Below are 16,870 nucleotides of genomic sequence, written 5' to 3' on the forward strand. Positions count from 1 at the left end.
GAAATTTCGAAGCATTTTTGGCGCTCTCCAAATGTCCATAGAAAATTAGAAGATAAATTTTAATTACTCAAAAGTCGTTCTTTGACAAAAGCAGGACGTATATAACACACGCACGAGGGTGTGTCGTTGCTACTTTGTACATTTTTTCTATGACTATTTGTGGCTTTGGCAGCGTCTAAACGACGAATGTGCTTCTCAGTATACTATTCTGGTATTGTGCACGTAACGCTCGTTAGGCGTATAATGGCGGCTGGTACCATTGTTACTATGGCTGATTTTAATTGGTATTGTACCAAAATTCAGTTTTTATACAAACATTAACTACTCACCGCTTAGCTCAAATGAATATCTACTTGTTTGAATGAATGAAGTCTAACCTTGGGTCTGTGTTTTAGAACAATTTGTAAAACAAAGTAAATTCCTTTAGATTTAGTTTGGGGATTTTTACTGGAATGCTATGTACATGCGTCTGTTCGAAGTGTTGATCTACAGATGAATGACTCCGTCTCTTTTTAACCCCGACGCCAAAAGATGGGTGTTATAAGTTTGACCGCTATGTGTGGGTGTGTGTGTGTCTGTCTATGGCACTGTAGCTCTTAAACGGATGGACCGATTTGAATGTCGCTTTTTATTTAAAATCAGGTTGTCTAACAATGGTTCTTAGACATGTTTCATCAAAATCGGCTTAGCCGTTTTTGAGATAACTTTGCTTAAAGTGGCTCCGAAGCGGTAACGTGTGCTCTGCTTAACCCATTTGGGAATACAGGCGTGATGTTTGTGTGTGTGTGTGTGAGATAACTTTGAAGTAACAAAGTCGGGCGTTTTCCAACTTTTTGTTGGTTAGGTTATTAGCTCAGATTGTATTGTCATAAACGCCTGAGAACATAAACTACCGGCAAAAATGTTAATTGCTTTTTGTTATTACAGTATGGTGCATATATTTCCGTGGCACCGGTCAGTGGCGCCACCTTGTGTCGTAACTAGTAAGCGTTGACGCTAAACTATCGTGTCTATGGCTCGGGAACTAGTTATTGCAAAGTTCAGCAATAGCAGATTTAGGGGCTGTTTCACCATTCATTGATTATAGAGACGGCATCACATTTAACAGTCAGTTAACACTAATCAATGGATGGTGAAACAGCCCCTTAATGTGGAGCTAATTCTATAGATGGCGCTAACAATTGAAACCCTCTTTTCGTCCCGCCAGTTTTTCACTTCATACTGTTAACTTGGGCTAAGTCGGAAGTGACATGATTCCTTAGATTTACTGATTTTATTAGGTTTTGTCTTTTTTGAAAATCTTTGTTCGTTGTGAATGTCGTCATTTCCTTTTATATGTATCTCACTGCCTTTTGTAGATATTCCATCAGCCTATTCTACTAGTTATACATGGACATATTCGTATGTGACACTTGATGGAGCCCTGTCGTAGGGAGTTTTTGCTGTCCTTATCAAGTTTTTTTTGATAATTGTGGCAGGTGGTAGGACCTTGTGCAAGGTCCGCCCGGATTGCTACCACCATCTTGCTCGCTAATCCTGCCGTGAAGCAGCAGTGCTTGCACTGTTGTGTTTCGGCGTGGAGAGTAAGACAGCCGGTGAAATAACTGGCACTTGAGGTATTCCATCTTAGGCCTCTACTCTCTAGGTTGGCAACGCATCTGCAATACCCTGGTGTTGCAGTTGTCTATGGGCGGTGGTGATCTCTTACCATCAGGAGACCCACTTGCTCGTTTGCCATCCAGTCGAATAAAAAAAAAAAATGCTGACAACGACAGGGTTCTACCATGTGTCACGCACAAGCTTGTCAAGGTACAGCTCATAATTTAAGATTTTCATGGCTAGAAAATATCCTCATTCGCATTGAGTAAGTTTATAAATGAACACGATATATGTATATGACGGTGATTTTTCTGTCTATTTAGACTCCATAGTTTGATAATGGCTATTCACTTTCTTCATGAATCAACCACGGACTAAAATACACCGTTATAATATGACAAACATGATATTAACTTACGTGTCCACAACCGATATGTACAACAACAACGACGACGACGTTACCCTCTTTTTACCCGACAACTGTATCGATTACCCTACGTTCTTTTGATCTAACTCGAGCTTTAGTTATATTAAACTTGTCCAACTTGTCTGTATGTTGCAGCATCGTCCACCTGTTCCCGTGGTCGGGCATCCTGGACAAGGACATGAATCTGTCGGACTCTTTCCGCGTCCCGGACCCCAAGACTGGACAGATGCGGCGCCTCATCTCTCAGATCTCACCCAAGGTACAGGTTTAAGCACTTAACTTTTCGACGCATATAAAAACGGGTTCTTTGATTATCAATATTCATCTTATTGACTAGTTTTATTACGTATATAGCAAGTAAGATTTAAGGGATGGTGGAAAAACCGTATGATAAATTTTCTTGTAGCTAAAATTATGTGTTATAAAAATTTGCGAATAACGTATGTCCATGAAATTTAACCAATTGCATACCGCGCTATAGGTAGAGTCATTGAAGATGACGCGTGCCGTGATTCTTATTACAATGTCATTAATTGTCTAATTTTGACAAAATCATGCGTCTTCGTGGATGGCACTAGGTATACTCAGAGAAAATAGGTGGTTATTGGTTTTAGCTAATGGAAATATTTGTAATTCCACAAAATACAAATTGATATTACTTGTACACTGTATCTACAATATATATATATAATTAATTTTGATTATTGTGATTATGATATAAGTTGAAGAAATGATGTGATGCTATTAGTATTTCAGAAAGTTTATCAGTATAGATTTATGATACAATCATTTTACAGTGATCCCTAAGACAACATGTAACCTTCATAAACAGAACACTATGGACTTTTGACATCTGTGAAGTGTAAGAGCTATCATTGCAAATGCCAGAAGAATCGTAGCAAAATGACGACCACTTGATGATTTTCCTTTTATTTATTCTGCTGATGATTGTCCAGGAAGAGGAGATGTTCCGCAACATGCTGCGCCGGCTAAACACGATCATCGAGAAAGCCAACTTGTCGGACGTGCGCGTCATGATCGACGCCGAGCAGACCTACTTCCAGCCCGCCATCAGCCGCATCTGCCTCGAGATGATGCGCCGGTTCAATAAGGTGCGTGTGCGTGTGCCGGGCTGGTTCTTCTTTGTCATTATTAATATTGTCATTTATTAATATATTAATATCATCATCACTGTCATTCATTATAGTATTATGTAAAACGTGTATAGAGCCATGTTATTTTGTTATGACGATTAAAATTTTTATCTATCTATCTATCTATGTTTTGGAATCATTGGCGTCAAACTCGGTACCCATAATTGTACTGGGTTGTAATCGTGTTCCAGAACAAGTTCCTTGTGTTCAACACGTACCAGACGTACCTGAAGAGCACGTACAATGAGATCCTGACTGACCTGGAGCAGGCCGAGCGCCAGAACTTCTACTGGGGTGCCAAGCTCGTGCGCGGCGCGTACATCGAACAGGTAACAGCCTCGGAGCCACTACGGTCCAACCAAAGGTGTTCGAATATTTGAAGGATTCTCGAATGGAGACCGCAAACAGGCAATCCTAGCATAGGACGTCCATCAAGGAGATGGACGAAAGACCTGATTAAAGCCGCGGGTTCACGAAGGATGCAGGCCGCTTTCAACCGAAGCAACTGGAAGTCTTTGATATGATCATGAGGATTGTTTTAAAAAAAGTTCTTATTGGGTTTAAAATTTTGCTTTGTAAGACTGTTATAATGATTTGTTATTACTGCAGGAGCGTGCGCGCGCGGCGGCCATGGGCTACGAGGACCCGTCGTGCGAGAGCGTGGAGGCCACCACCGCGTCCTTCCACAAGTGCCTCAAGGAGATTCTCTCCAGGGTCAAGGTGAGTCCTGCACGATACAACTGAACCAACTATTAAGCGCGCTAGCAACCTGTCACTATTGTACCGTTTTTGTCAAACTTAAAACCTAAAATTGCTAAAAGTGGCTCCGAAGGGGTAACGTTTCGTATGCTCTGCCCACCCCATTTGGGAATACAGGCGTGATGTTTGTGTGTGTGTGTGAAAATGGTAATGTTATTGTGCAGGGTCGCGAGGGCAAGCCGTCGCAGCTGGGCATCATGGTGGCGTCCCACAACGAGGACACGGTCCGCTACGCCATCCAGCTGATGCAGCAGCACCGCATCCTGCCCGGGGACAAGGTGGTCTGCTTCGGACAGCTGCTCGGCATGTGCGACCACGTCACCTTCCCGCTCGGTACGGCCCCTTGCAGGTGCCGGGGTATCCTGATCCTGATCCTGAGACATGGTCGGGTACTTCGGTCTGGAGAAAAATTTTTGAAAAAAAAAACGGAAATTTTGCGGATCCATTGTTTTTTTTTCTCGCTATCATGGGAATTCTCACTTATGTACTATACATTTTAAACTTTTAAAACTAAAAAAAATCTGCCCCGCCCGAGTTGAGATTGAACCCGGGGCCTCAAGCTTCATGGTCAAGTTCTCTCACCACTTGGCTATCCGGTCGTCAAAGAAAGATGCAGATTTAAGCAGGATTTACCTATCTAAATTAGACCTTGAGTAATCCATACTAATATTATAAATGTGAAAGTGTGTGTGTTTGTATGTTTGTCCGTCTTTCACGTCGAAACGGAGCGACGAATCGACGTGATTTGTGGCATAGAGATAGTTTATGGGCCAGAGAGGACATAGGCTACTTTTTATCCCGGAAAAATGCAGTTCCCGAGGGAACAGCGCGCGATAGCTGAATTCCATGCGTGTGAAACCGCGGGCAAAAGCTAGTGAAGTTTTATATTTCTTCTCATAGGACTAACATCTCAACGTTGTCCCTTTTTTCAGGGCAAGCCGGTTACTCTGCGTACAAGTACGTCCCATACGGGCCCGTCGTCGAGGTCCTGCCGTACCTGTCGCGGCGCGCCAACGAGAACCGCGGCTTCCTCGCCAAGATCAAAAAGGAAAAGGGTCTCCTCCTCAAAGAGATCGCGCGCCGTATCCTCACCGGCCAAGTGTTCTACAAGCCGGTAGGCAACTACAAGCCCGTGTAAACTAGAATGAACGTCGTGCTGTAGTATAATTTAGTTTGCGGAGTGCTTTCGCTCCAAGTTGTGCGACCAGGCCATATACTACGGCGTGCATTCGAAATTCGAACTTCGTATCTTGCCGTCCCTCTGACACTTATATTATAATACGAGAGTGAGAGGGACGGTACGATACGAACTTTGATTTTCGAATTTCGTAGCCCCCCAGTGTGTGCAGTTCGTCCAGCAACTTGTAGCGAATGTTTGTGATATGGATGAACATCGGGGTGAGGGTTGCGGGGGGATTTTTTGGTACTGGCCGGTTGGAAAAATGTCTAAGGCTACGTACGCACTATGCGGCTTATGCGTTTTACCGCGCCATCTCTTTCATAAGCGATACTTTGAAGAGGGACGGAGCGCTAAAATCGCGCGGTTAACCGCGTGCGTCCTTGCACTACATTTTTCTTTTTAATTCGAATGACAACTTCTTGTACGTTAATAAGTGTGCGGTGATATCGTGCGAGTCGCGTTACATTGCGGAGTCGTTTAGCTTACTAGTTGTAAGTGATTTATTGCACGCTGCAATGTAATGATAATGATAGGCAGTCGTCTTCGTCGCACTTAGTCAACTTAGCATTATGCTGTCTTATTACTACTCAGCGCATTACGCGCAGTGCGTAAAGTTAAGTGCCCTCATTGGTCGGTTTTTACAATGCATGTTGCTCAATTTGTTGTTACCACTGCATTACTAAGCCAGCGTCTTACTTACTCTAATTTATTTTGGAAGATAACTCAAACTACTGTCATGGTTATGACAATATACAGTCAACTTTATTTGTAAACCACTGGGGACCTTATAATGAATGTATAGTGAAATCCGCGATGTTACTCTGCCAGATACAGATATAACTAATTCCGATAAGGTTACCCAATGACCGCTGAATATTTTAGGTTAATTCTTATTGAATTTTTAACTAACAGTACTTGTGTTTCTCTTTACCTTGTATCGTAGGTGCAAGTGTTAATATAATAGCTGAATATTTAGACATTTTTTTTAATGTTCGTACTATGTTGTTGCTAGTCAATAAAATCGGTCAGTATTCTAGAATCTCGCCTTTGACTCAAACGTGTTATAGTGAATTAAGAACGGGTCAATTCGGCACTTACGGTTAACAAGGAAGATAAATAATGTTATTATGTAAAAAACTAAATTATGGATCAAAATGTTGTTACAATGAAACTACTACTAAGTACCGTTCTGCTTGTCATCTTAGATTAATTGTTTAAGTTCGAATGCTTGATTTGTGTTAAGTGATAGGGAAATTATCGACTTTAAAATACGTAGTTCAAAAAGTTCGAAATAACTTAATTACAAAACGGCTCATTTACAGGCATTTTTATATAACTAATGATTTAATGTTGCATCAGTCTGAATCTTTATAGGAATTTTACAAGCAGTTTCTGCCTAAGTATTGTTATGGATCTTATTGTCGAGCAAGAGAGTCCTTTTTACTACGTTTCGTTGAATTAAAAAAAAAACAATCTAACGAAGTTATAAATATAATGGTTCTTTATTCAAACATTTACTATTATCAAATTATGTGCGATTTTCGATTGATATGGAACCTTATGACTCGTTCTGAAGGAAGGTTTTGCGTTAACACTCGGGTGCTCGGTGAATAATTTACTTTTGGTGAGTATATTAGGGCCAGTAACATATAGTTATGTATACACACGAACCAACTGAATCGTGAGCCACTGTGGAACCTTTTTGCAGAAAGTCATGGTGATATCGCATTGTTTGACAACGGACTAAGCGTTCTACGGTGGGTCAAGAATCAAATGGTTCGAATATACAAATAGCAAAATTATTTATATTTTAATTCCATCCATCCCAGCCAATACACGTCCCACTGCTGGGCACAGGCCTCCTCTCAGAACAAGAGGGCTTGGGCCATAGTTCCCACGCGGGCCCAGTGCGGATTGGGAACTTCACACGCACTATTGAATTGCTTCGCAGGTTACTGCAGGTTTCCTCACGATGTTTTCCTTGACCGCAAAGCTCGTGGTAAATTTCAAATGTAATTCCGCACATGTATTTGGAAAAACTCAGAGGTGCGAGCCGGGGTTTGAACCCACGACGCTCTGCTTGAGAGGCGATAGGTCAAACCACTAGGCCACCACGGCTTGCAGCTTGTTATATTTTAATTACATTTGTATATATTATAATATATGTAAAATTTTATCAGACTAAGTAGTATATACTTTACCCACTTTATAAAATAATAAGGACGTAAAAGTATATACATGTAAGGTCTTCGTCAATGTATGTATTGGTTACTCGCTTTAACATATCACCGGAAGTGAATCTATCTGTATGTAACTATGTAAATTTGTTGGAGAGATGTGTTAAATGTGTCATTTAGACAATAACGAATACTGTAGATGGATGGTGCTGGGATTTAATCAAATATCCAGCTGTCTGAGCTCAGAACGATTCGACTTTAACTAAACTGCAGCGTGATCACGTGTACTATAAAACCAATGGTTGTCGTAACGTTGACTCGGTTTAGTTACATTTTTGTTGAAGTTTGGAAATCGTTTGAATAATTTTGTAAGAATCTACCGACAAAAAATTGAGAAATTTTATGTTGTGTTCTATTTTGTTTTATGTGGTACTGTATGTGAATGAAGTCCGAACTTACGTCCACTTGCAGGCTTTTTAATCTAGATTTAATTGGTCTTAAGTCCAGTCAGATCCATATAAAAACTGTCAGTTTAAGCCTTAAATCGAGATTTAAAAAAAACCCACAAGACGTCTTTAATGTAGAGCTACTGAAACCGCCATTCTATTACATTTTCCTTATTTAATTATTTTTGTTTATTACTTGACATTGTATCAAAAGTTATGAATAAAAGAATTTGATTTTAAAGTTACAAAAATGGCGACTAGTGGTCCTAGTATATTAGTGTTAACGCGGGTATAACGTTTTCTCTTTTTAACAAGTATTAAAATGCACGTGTGCGAAACAAACAAATATACTTAAGCCTATAACATAGTATCCTAGGGCCTTTACGTAAAGTAGCTCGCAGACATGTTTTCTTTGCAATATTAGGTAATATACCTAGTGCCATGCACGAAGACGCGTGATTTTGTCAAAATTACACATTAACGACATTGTAATAAAATAAGAATCACGGCACGCGTCATCGTGAATGACTCTACCTATACAATTGAACAACTGTAATTTACTTAAACGGTTATAAGAATGCATTTTATCGTGTTTCAGGTCTTATTTAATAATTAAGTTAGATCTCTTCATGTTATTTATTATATAATTAGATAGCCGGCCGAATTAATTATAAAAATATGAATGGTTTTTGTTAAACGGCAATTTTGGATTGACTAAATACAAAATATAAAAAAAAAACATTATGTGACGATGTAATCACTTCCTAAATAATAACAATTTTACAGCCTATCACACAGAGAGAGGGATGGATGTAACTATATGGATATGAGTATAACAGACTGTCCTTATTATTTTAACAGATAGCGACGTCCCTCTCGGATAAGTGCTTGTTAGTTGTTACTTTTTAGTACTGTCTATGAAATACTGGCCAGAAATAAAACGCGTTCTTGAAAGAAATCGAACTGGAATCGATCATCAGCTTAAGGAAAAAATATATACGTTCTAATTTCGCAAGTGAACGCTAAGTTCTAGCAGCCAGTGCTTTCTTCTTATTCCTTTTGATCAGCGTCTACGTATGTCTAAAACTTTTAACACTAACGTCACTGCAACAGAATCGAGCTAATTTCATTAGTCGGTTCGCTTATGTCACGTAGGCTGCATGTAAAAAAAAACGAATTACCCGCAAATTTACACATTTGCGGCTTCAATTTGTGGTTCTTTCTTCGCAACCTCGGTCTCAGTTCCTATTCATTTAGATCCATTTTAATCCTTAATTGTTTTTGTTCCGCTGTACAAATATTGTTAAGTTGGAAACCATATTATCCTTCATTCACTTTGGACTATTATACGCCCCGGCGAAGCGAAAATAAATAATTTTTCATATCATAAAACAGCGTTTCCACCAGATATGTGCGAGGATGTGTTGCGAGAAATATGTTTTTCACGCCTCTCCTTCAGAAAAATAACTTTTCACACCTCTCCTTCAGAAAAGTAACTTTTCCTTCCTGACGAGAGGGAGCAAAGTGCAACTTTTCTGTTCAAGACTTTTCTAAGTGTTTTATTGCAAATGCAATTTTCTGAAGTTGATAATTGTAAAGCCACGCAGTTTTCTATGCTGTTTGTTTTTTCAAGTTTCTTAATGCTCGGTGTGAAAAGTTGTATGAGCCACTCGGGAGCAAAATTATTTTGATCTCGGGCGTTAACATTTGAATCCCTCATTACGCTCGGGATTCTACTTTAGAATCCCTCGCTACGCTCAGGATTCAATGTACGCCCACGGCGTAAATACACCATTTTGCTCCCTCGTGACACAAATAACTATTTCCTCCCTGATGAGAGTGAGCAAAGTGCATCTTTTCTGTTCAAGGCTTTTCTAAGTGTTTTATTGCAAATGCCCTTTTTTGAAGTTGATAATTGTAAAGCCACACCATTTTCTATACTTGTTGTTCTTTAATAATATTTAGATTTTTTTTTTCAAGTTTCTTAATGCTCGGTGTGAAAAGTTGTATGAGCCACTCGGGAGCAAAATTATTTTCATCTTGGGCGTTAACACTTGAACCCCTCATTACGGTCAGGATTCTACTTTAGAATCCATCGCTACGCTCAGGATTCTATTGTAGAATCCTTCGCTACATTCTGGATTCAATGTACGCCCTCGCCGTAAATACACAATTTTGCTCCCTTGTGACACAAGTAACTATTTCATGAACCAATAGAAACGCTTCATTTACCTCGCCTCGCTCAGCTGTTTCCACCAGAGGTGTGTTGTGAGAGAATGTGCAAACGAACTGTTTCTATTTGTTAAGGAAAAACACATCCCTCGCAACGCATCCTCGCACATTATTGGTGGAAACGCTTCTTAAAAAGCTAGAAGACTCGAACAAACTTATAAAGAAAAAGTTTGGATAGAAAAAGTGTAAGTGCTCTTGCTCGGGACCTTTAACTTTTTCCAAACTTTACTACTTGTGGGATTTTGTTTAGAACTTTCTTGTAAAATAAATAAAAAGTAAGCTACACTATAATATACAATAGCGGCTATGTTGTCCTTTCATTTTTACTCTGTGTAACCCAAGCGAGTCTTATGGCCTGTTTACATTTTTGATTATTTTCTAGTAATGCGTGTTCATATAACTTTAAACAATTTAAAGTTTTTAATAATTCATTGAAATTATCAGAATCTCAATATCATTTAATTACAGTATTCGTCGGGGCTTTGATTATGGTTAATTTGGTATTTGTTTAATTCAATTTATTTGTAAGCGGTTTTTAGTTTCTTTACTGTCGCTTATTATAATTGTGATGCTATTTTTAGATTATTTTACGAATAGACATTTAATAAAGACAAGCTCGTTTTGATAATTTATTTTTATTTCTCACCCTTTAGTTTTTTATCGTTACCATTAATTGTCATTTTTTTTAAAACATGACAAAGGCAAAATAGTTAAAAGGCAATGGCTTGAAAAAAAAGGGCCCACCCCCCCGCTGTGCGGGGTCTTGTCGACTTGGTGCGCGAAGAGGAATAGTACGATTGTGGAAATTGTACGAAAATGTCCAGGACCATATGGTTTGTATGAAAAATAGTCAGATACTGAAGAACTCTAGCGATATGTAAAATCTGGTAATTAGAAAATGTAGTCTTCAAACTTATTGTCAAATGTAAATGTTTTAATAAAGAATCTATTTCTTTTGGAATGTGTAAATAAGTTAGAATTCTTCAGGCCGAACCTGCTTAGCATAGCAATGAGTCAGATTATTGCAGACAATAATAGTATATTAGGTACTTGTATGTTGTCATAACTGGTCCGTGTTGGTTAGTATGTATACGCCCTTTTTCAAAGTTGATTAAAAGTTAGAGGAAAAACTTCACGGCCGTAGGGATTGCGCGGTGCTTATGATGCACGATAAAAATAATAACTATGGTTAATACTTTTTGTCATTAGGTTATTAACTATTGAGAGATAATACACGTCCGTTCTTACTTTACAACCCTGAAAGTATCGTATAAACATGTTATAGCGAAGCATTGTATCGGAGCATCGAAGAGTTTCTTACATGAAATGTTCAAACTTGAGAAAAATAATACGAATTGATTAAATAGCAATTGGGCCATTCTCTTTAAAGTTGCACAGTCACCAGCACCAATATCTGACACAACAAGCGTGCATAAATATCTGATACGACTCTATTTATAGGGCTGGAAAGATGTGTCAGATTTTTTGCAGGCTTCACTGTGGCAGATATTTAATGCTGGTGACTGTACCCAAACTATTTTTCTGGGATTTTGAAATTTTCATGTTTACATCTACTCGGAATCAGGAGTACTATCGATTTTAATAGGTGAAAAAAGTGTCCCAATATTTGCATATATTTTCTGTAATTCCGTTCCGTTACTCTCATTCAAGTGTACTTATTATGGGAAAGGTAACAGAATGGAATACAAAATTTTTGGACACTTTTTCACTTATTAAAATCGATATTACCTACTCCTGATTCCAAGTAGATACCTCTAACATAAAAATTTCAAAATCCCAGAAAAAAAGTTTGGGTACTACTTTTAAGAGAATGGCCCAATTTACTAGGCAGACTAATTTAATATATTATTTGCGCCCTCGAGCATAAAAGGGCACTTACAGCTTAGTTAGTAAATTTTAGGCCGTTAGAGGCTTTTGTACTTAACGTTCGATATATCTAAGTTGTTAGCTTTGAAAAAGGGCCGTAATTAATTAGGACTTTGAGAAATAAAGACGTATAATGTTGACCGCTGTTTTTTTTTCACGTTCTTATTCATCAATTTTAGTCGCTATGTGGTAAGTAGGTTTTGGTCGAATTTCATGCAAATCTGACATGAAACAAATCATGTTTTACACGGTGTCCGGATGAATGTTACTATAGCTTGATCAGCGCGTCTGCGCTCACGCGCTGACCGTTGGTCATACACTACTCATACACCTCGAGGGCTACTACGAAATTCGAAAAATCGAAGCTCGTATCGTACCGTCTCTCTTACTCATCACTATCTGCCTGATTTTTTTATTCGACTGGATGGCAAACGAGCAAGTGGGTCTCCTGATGGTAAGAGAACACCTCCGCCCATAAACATCTGCAACACCAGGGGTATTGCAGATGCGTTGCCAACCTAGAGGCCTAAGATGGGTTACCTCAAGTAACATTAATTTCACTGGCTGTCTTGCTCTCTCTCTACGCCGAAACACAACAGTGCAAGCACAGCTGCTTCACGGCAGGATTAGCGAGCAAGATGGTGGTAGAAATCCGGGCGGCAACAAGGTCCTACCACCTGCAGAATGTTAGTCCACTGCCTGCTGGACATAGGCCACTCTCATCCAGTTCATGCCAGTCACCTTGCCAAGATCATCGCTCCAACCTAGTCTGAGGGCGTCCCACGCCACGCTTGCCGATTCGCGGTCTTCGCTCAAAGAACTCGTTTACCCCAGCGGTTATCGGTTATTCGGCTGATATGGCCGGCCCACTGCCACTTCAGTTTGCTTATTCGGTGAGCTACGCCGATGACTTTAGTTCTCTGTCGGATCTCCTCGACCTGCATAAATCTGCCACAGCGGAGCGTGCGAAATATCTGACACGTCCTACTGGCCCTGGAAATAAAGTCGAATCAGATATTTATGCACGCTTTGTTGTGTCAGATATTGGTGCTGGTGACTGTACTTCGCAGACTTTCTTATTAGTTGTGCTGGAAGAGTACCTTCATACCAAATTTCAAGTTTCTAGGACTAACTACATAATTTAAGTAACTAATGTCTTTTTTGAACATGAAACTACCGTGAGACTCACTCAATATTAAATATATTGACCCAGATAACTCACGTCTCAAATCGAGTTTAGCTCGACATGTTTCGGGCTAATCCGTAGCCCTTCGTCTTCGGAGCAACGGTGTGTGTGAACGTACCTTTACAGAGCGATGTTGTTAGTGTTGTGTGCTACCCTACATTTGACAGTTGTAATGAAAATGATGATGAAAACGCGGGCAGTTGTGTGCCGGTGTCAGTTTCGTCAGGTAGTCGCGCGAGCAGAGCGGCGGCGCGCAGTGCGCGTGTTGCAGCAGCCGCTGAGTCGCGTTGCTCACAAGACGAAGGGCTACGGATTAAACCGAAACATGTCGAGCTTAACTCGATTTAAGACGTGAGTTATCCGGGTCAATATATTTAACTTATGTCTTTCTTTAAACTAAAACAAATGGGATGGCGACAGCGCGAGTCTCCTGGGAAAACCAAAATATGAGAAGTTAGCTGCTTACTAGAGTAATTCCGCGAAGCACTCAAGGCCCGTCCACGAAAACGTGCAGCTTTGGCGGCACACGATCGTTTTCTCTGTCCATTGCGGGTGTTGCTTGGTAACCACTGTGTGGCGAGCGTGTCGGACACGTAATGTACAGAGAAAAACTCTCACCGGTCGCATTCGTGACCGAATTTTTGTACGGGAGATGACTCTAGCTTATTGTTGCCGTACATTTGTGGGGGACCTTTAGTATGCACGTAAATAAATCATGTTAAATGCCCAAATCAATGCGGCCTCCGTCCTGGGGACGATAGTGGGCGATCTCCAGGGTATTTTTTATTTGTAATTTTGTTTTGTAAAAGTTTGGTTTGTTTAGTTATTTTGATTTGTTATAAAAATAAATTATCTTAATCTATAAAAATCGGACATCGCTGTTACGACAAAGTGTTATAGGTACAGTCGATGGCAAAAAAATATTTACACTTAAATATACCTTGTCGCTGACACTTCATATAAATTTGGAATTTTGTATAAAATTGTCAGAAGGCGTACGGTTACAAGGTACTATCTATATCTTTGACCTCGACTGTACCGATACATTACTTATTCTGTGCCAATACTGTCACACAAATAACCTACGAAATAAGTACGTAAACATTTTCCATTACCATAAGATGGTCTGCTTGTCTTATACAATACAATACAACAATACAATGACTCCAGAAATAGTAAGCTAAACAGAAAACAGGTACACAGAAATAAAAAAAAAAACAAAACAAAAATCTTAAAATCTTGTCTGTTTGTTGGTTAAATTATAGTACCGGGCGGACGAGCTTTGCTCGGGCTAAAACTCGTCAATAAGCGTTATCCCACGATAAGACCAAGCTAGATCGATTTGTCATCCCCGAAAACCCCCACATACCAAATTTCATCGAAATCGTTGGAGCCGTTTCCGAAATTGAATTTCAAGAATTGCTCGTTTTAGGGGCTGTTTCACCATCCATTGATTAGTATTAACTGACGGTTAAATGTGATGCCGTCTCTATTTGTTTTGTTCGAATAGACGGTGACGGCACCACATTTAACCGTCGGTTAACACTAATCAATGGTTGGTGAAACAGCCCCTTAATGTAGATAGGTAGGTACAGCAATGGAGAAAGCACACCTAACCGTCTCCTGCCTTGACTGCTTTGATGGGACTAAACTTTTCTAGTTCTAATAGATTAGGTAGGTACCTAATACATGATCTTGTATTTTTAAACCGCGACGAGCCTAGTTATGGATATGAATGAAATGAACCAAACTGAATGACAAATATCTTTTCAAAGTTATGTCATCATCTATTCTCTGGTTGCGGTCTAGTAATATGTTTTTAGGGTTTCGTAGTCAAAATGGCAAACGGCACCCTTATAGTTTCGCCATGTCTGTCTGCCCGTCCGCGGCTTTGCTCAGCAGGGCTACTACGAAACTCGAAACTCGAAGTTCGTATCGTACCGTCCCTCTCGCTCTCGTATTAAATAGTATAAGTGTCAGAGGGACCGCACGACACGAACTTCGAGTTTCCAGAATCGTAGTAGCCCTGCAGAGGCTATCAGTGGTAGAAAGCTGTAGGTAATTATGCATTTCATGATTAAGAAAAAAATATTAGTAACTGAAAATTGTGAAACAATCGAAAAACAACATTTGAGTTTGATTTCTACCGGGTGTGGCCTGTAATATGAGCAAATAATGAAAGCATAGATCATACTCGTTAAACTGAACAACATTAGTTCAGCGACTTTTAAAAATAATTAGTTTTCTAATTTTTACTACACTTTTAAGTTTGTTCCAAGAAGCAATGTAAAGCAAAATGTTTGATGTTTGTAGCATGACAGGCGACGTCAGTTGTGTTGTATTCTAGGATGGCGTACATTGATTGCAGTATTTAATATGTATGAAAAAGGAAAACTCAAAGACTCCATTATTTTTAAAAGTCGCTGAACTAATGTTGTTCAGTTTGATGAGGACTATCTACGTTTTAATTTTTTGCTCGCATTACAGGCCACACCCGGTATATTTGCCAGGAAAGGGTGTTTGAATAAGTAAACAAGTTTACTGTCAACAATAAATAACAATATTTATTTGTCTCTGTGACATACAACGTTTATCTAACATTCATTACCTAAGGCGGTGACAACATATTATATTTGTTAGTTTCAAAAATACTTCGTAATATTTTTATTGAGCTAAACTTTTTTTTAAATTATTGAAGATATGATAGGTAGGTGTCTTACAATATTACGGGCTTTTACTTGCATTCAGTTTAAGGCGACATATTTCTTTTCAAGATTAAGATTAGCAAGTATTTTGGAAACTTATACCTACTCCATTTATTTTAACATTTGAAACTTAACGGTAAACTTTGCACACGTTTTTAAATGAAACAACGAAACTATTTAAAATTGTGTTAACCTCTATAATAAAAACATAATAAATACTGCTAATAAATGTACATGTAGGTATTTTTAGTTCATTTGTGTTCGAAATACCCAGAAACGTGTGTTACAATTTCACCGTTAATTATAAACGATTGGCTTAAAAGTTACGTAGACGTTTTAAAATAAAAGTGTACCTACCTACCCTTCCTTTTATTTTTAAATTTTGGAAAAAATATGGATAGTCCTACTCAGAATCAAGAGCACAAAAAATTTCTTTTTAACGACATTTTTTTTCATGGGCGTGACAAAACTGACTCATAAAATTTTGTATGAATAAAAATGGGGACAAATCTTTTTCAAATCTATCTAAGAAATTACAGTTGCGTCAGACATTGTCTTGGTGGCATTTTTTAGGTGGCTATGTAAGCCAGCACGTAGAAGTCATAAACTATACACAGCCACTGCGTCACATAATAATGTAATACATACACCGACTTTATTGTACGCGGGGATGATATACTTAGGTACAAGGCGTCTTCAAATAAAATTTCAACATATTTCTCAACGTTTGTTTTTCTATATTTCTGTTCAATAAAGAGTTCAAATACATAAGTACTATGGCCCAAGCCCTCTTGTTCTGAGAGGAGGCCTGTGCCCAGCAGTGGGACGTATATAGGCTGGGATGATGACATAAGTACATACAATTTAATTTCAGCAGAAATTAACTTGGTTACTTTTATTGAATACCCATGTAAACCTTTTCTAGCGAAATTGTTGATTTAAGATGATGATGAAATTCACAATACGGTATTTGGGGTATTTGACTATTTTTGTCTTATAGAGAAACATTTTTAAGCTATCTTTACAAATAAAAAAAGTTACAAAGGTTTGAAAGTCAAGATTAGAAAGAGAAAGACATACTTGCATGTCACGTCACACGCAAGTAGCGCCGTACTTGC

At 38.9% G+C, this 16,870-nt stretch overlaps 1 protein-coding gene and 1 long non-coding RNA gene across 2 annotated transcripts in view; both read left to right on the top strand.

Moving 5' to 3' along the window:
* The window catches only part of slgA (proline dehydrogenase slgA), a 41,190-nt gene extending 34,366 nt beyond the window's left edge, over positions 1-6,824 (top strand). The window contains exons 7-12 of the mRNA XM_074092503.1: positions 2,162-2,285; positions 2,983-3,138; positions 3,372-3,509; positions 3,790-3,900; positions 4,104-4,272; positions 4,872-6,824. Coding sequence (XP_073948604.1) covers positions 2,162-2,285; positions 2,983-3,138; positions 3,372-3,509; positions 3,790-3,900; positions 4,104-4,272; positions 4,872-5,077 — 904 coding nt within the window. The 3' untranslated portion in view covers positions 5,078-6,824. The remainder of the gene's footprint in view (positions 1-2,161; positions 2,286-2,982; positions 3,139-3,371; positions 3,510-3,789; positions 3,901-4,103; positions 4,273-4,871) is intronic.
* The window catches only part of LOC141431351 (uncharacterized), a 56,017-nt gene extending 44,018 nt beyond the window's left edge, over positions 1-11,999 (top strand). The window contains exon 2 of the long non-coding RNA XR_012451715.1: positions 11,373-11,999. This is a non-coding gene — a long non-coding RNA (uncharacterized lncRNA). The remainder of the gene's footprint in view (positions 1-11,372) is intronic.
* Positions 12,000-16,870: the final 4,871 nt, after the last annotated feature.

Source organism: Choristoneura fumiferana, chromosome 9, assembly GCF_025370935.1.
Source record: "Choristoneura fumiferana chromosome 9, NRCan_CFum_1, whole genome shotgun sequence".
In the NCBI taxonomy this organism is placed as follows: Eukaryota; Metazoa; Arthropoda; class Insecta; order Lepidoptera; family Tortricidae; genus Choristoneura; species Choristoneura fumiferana.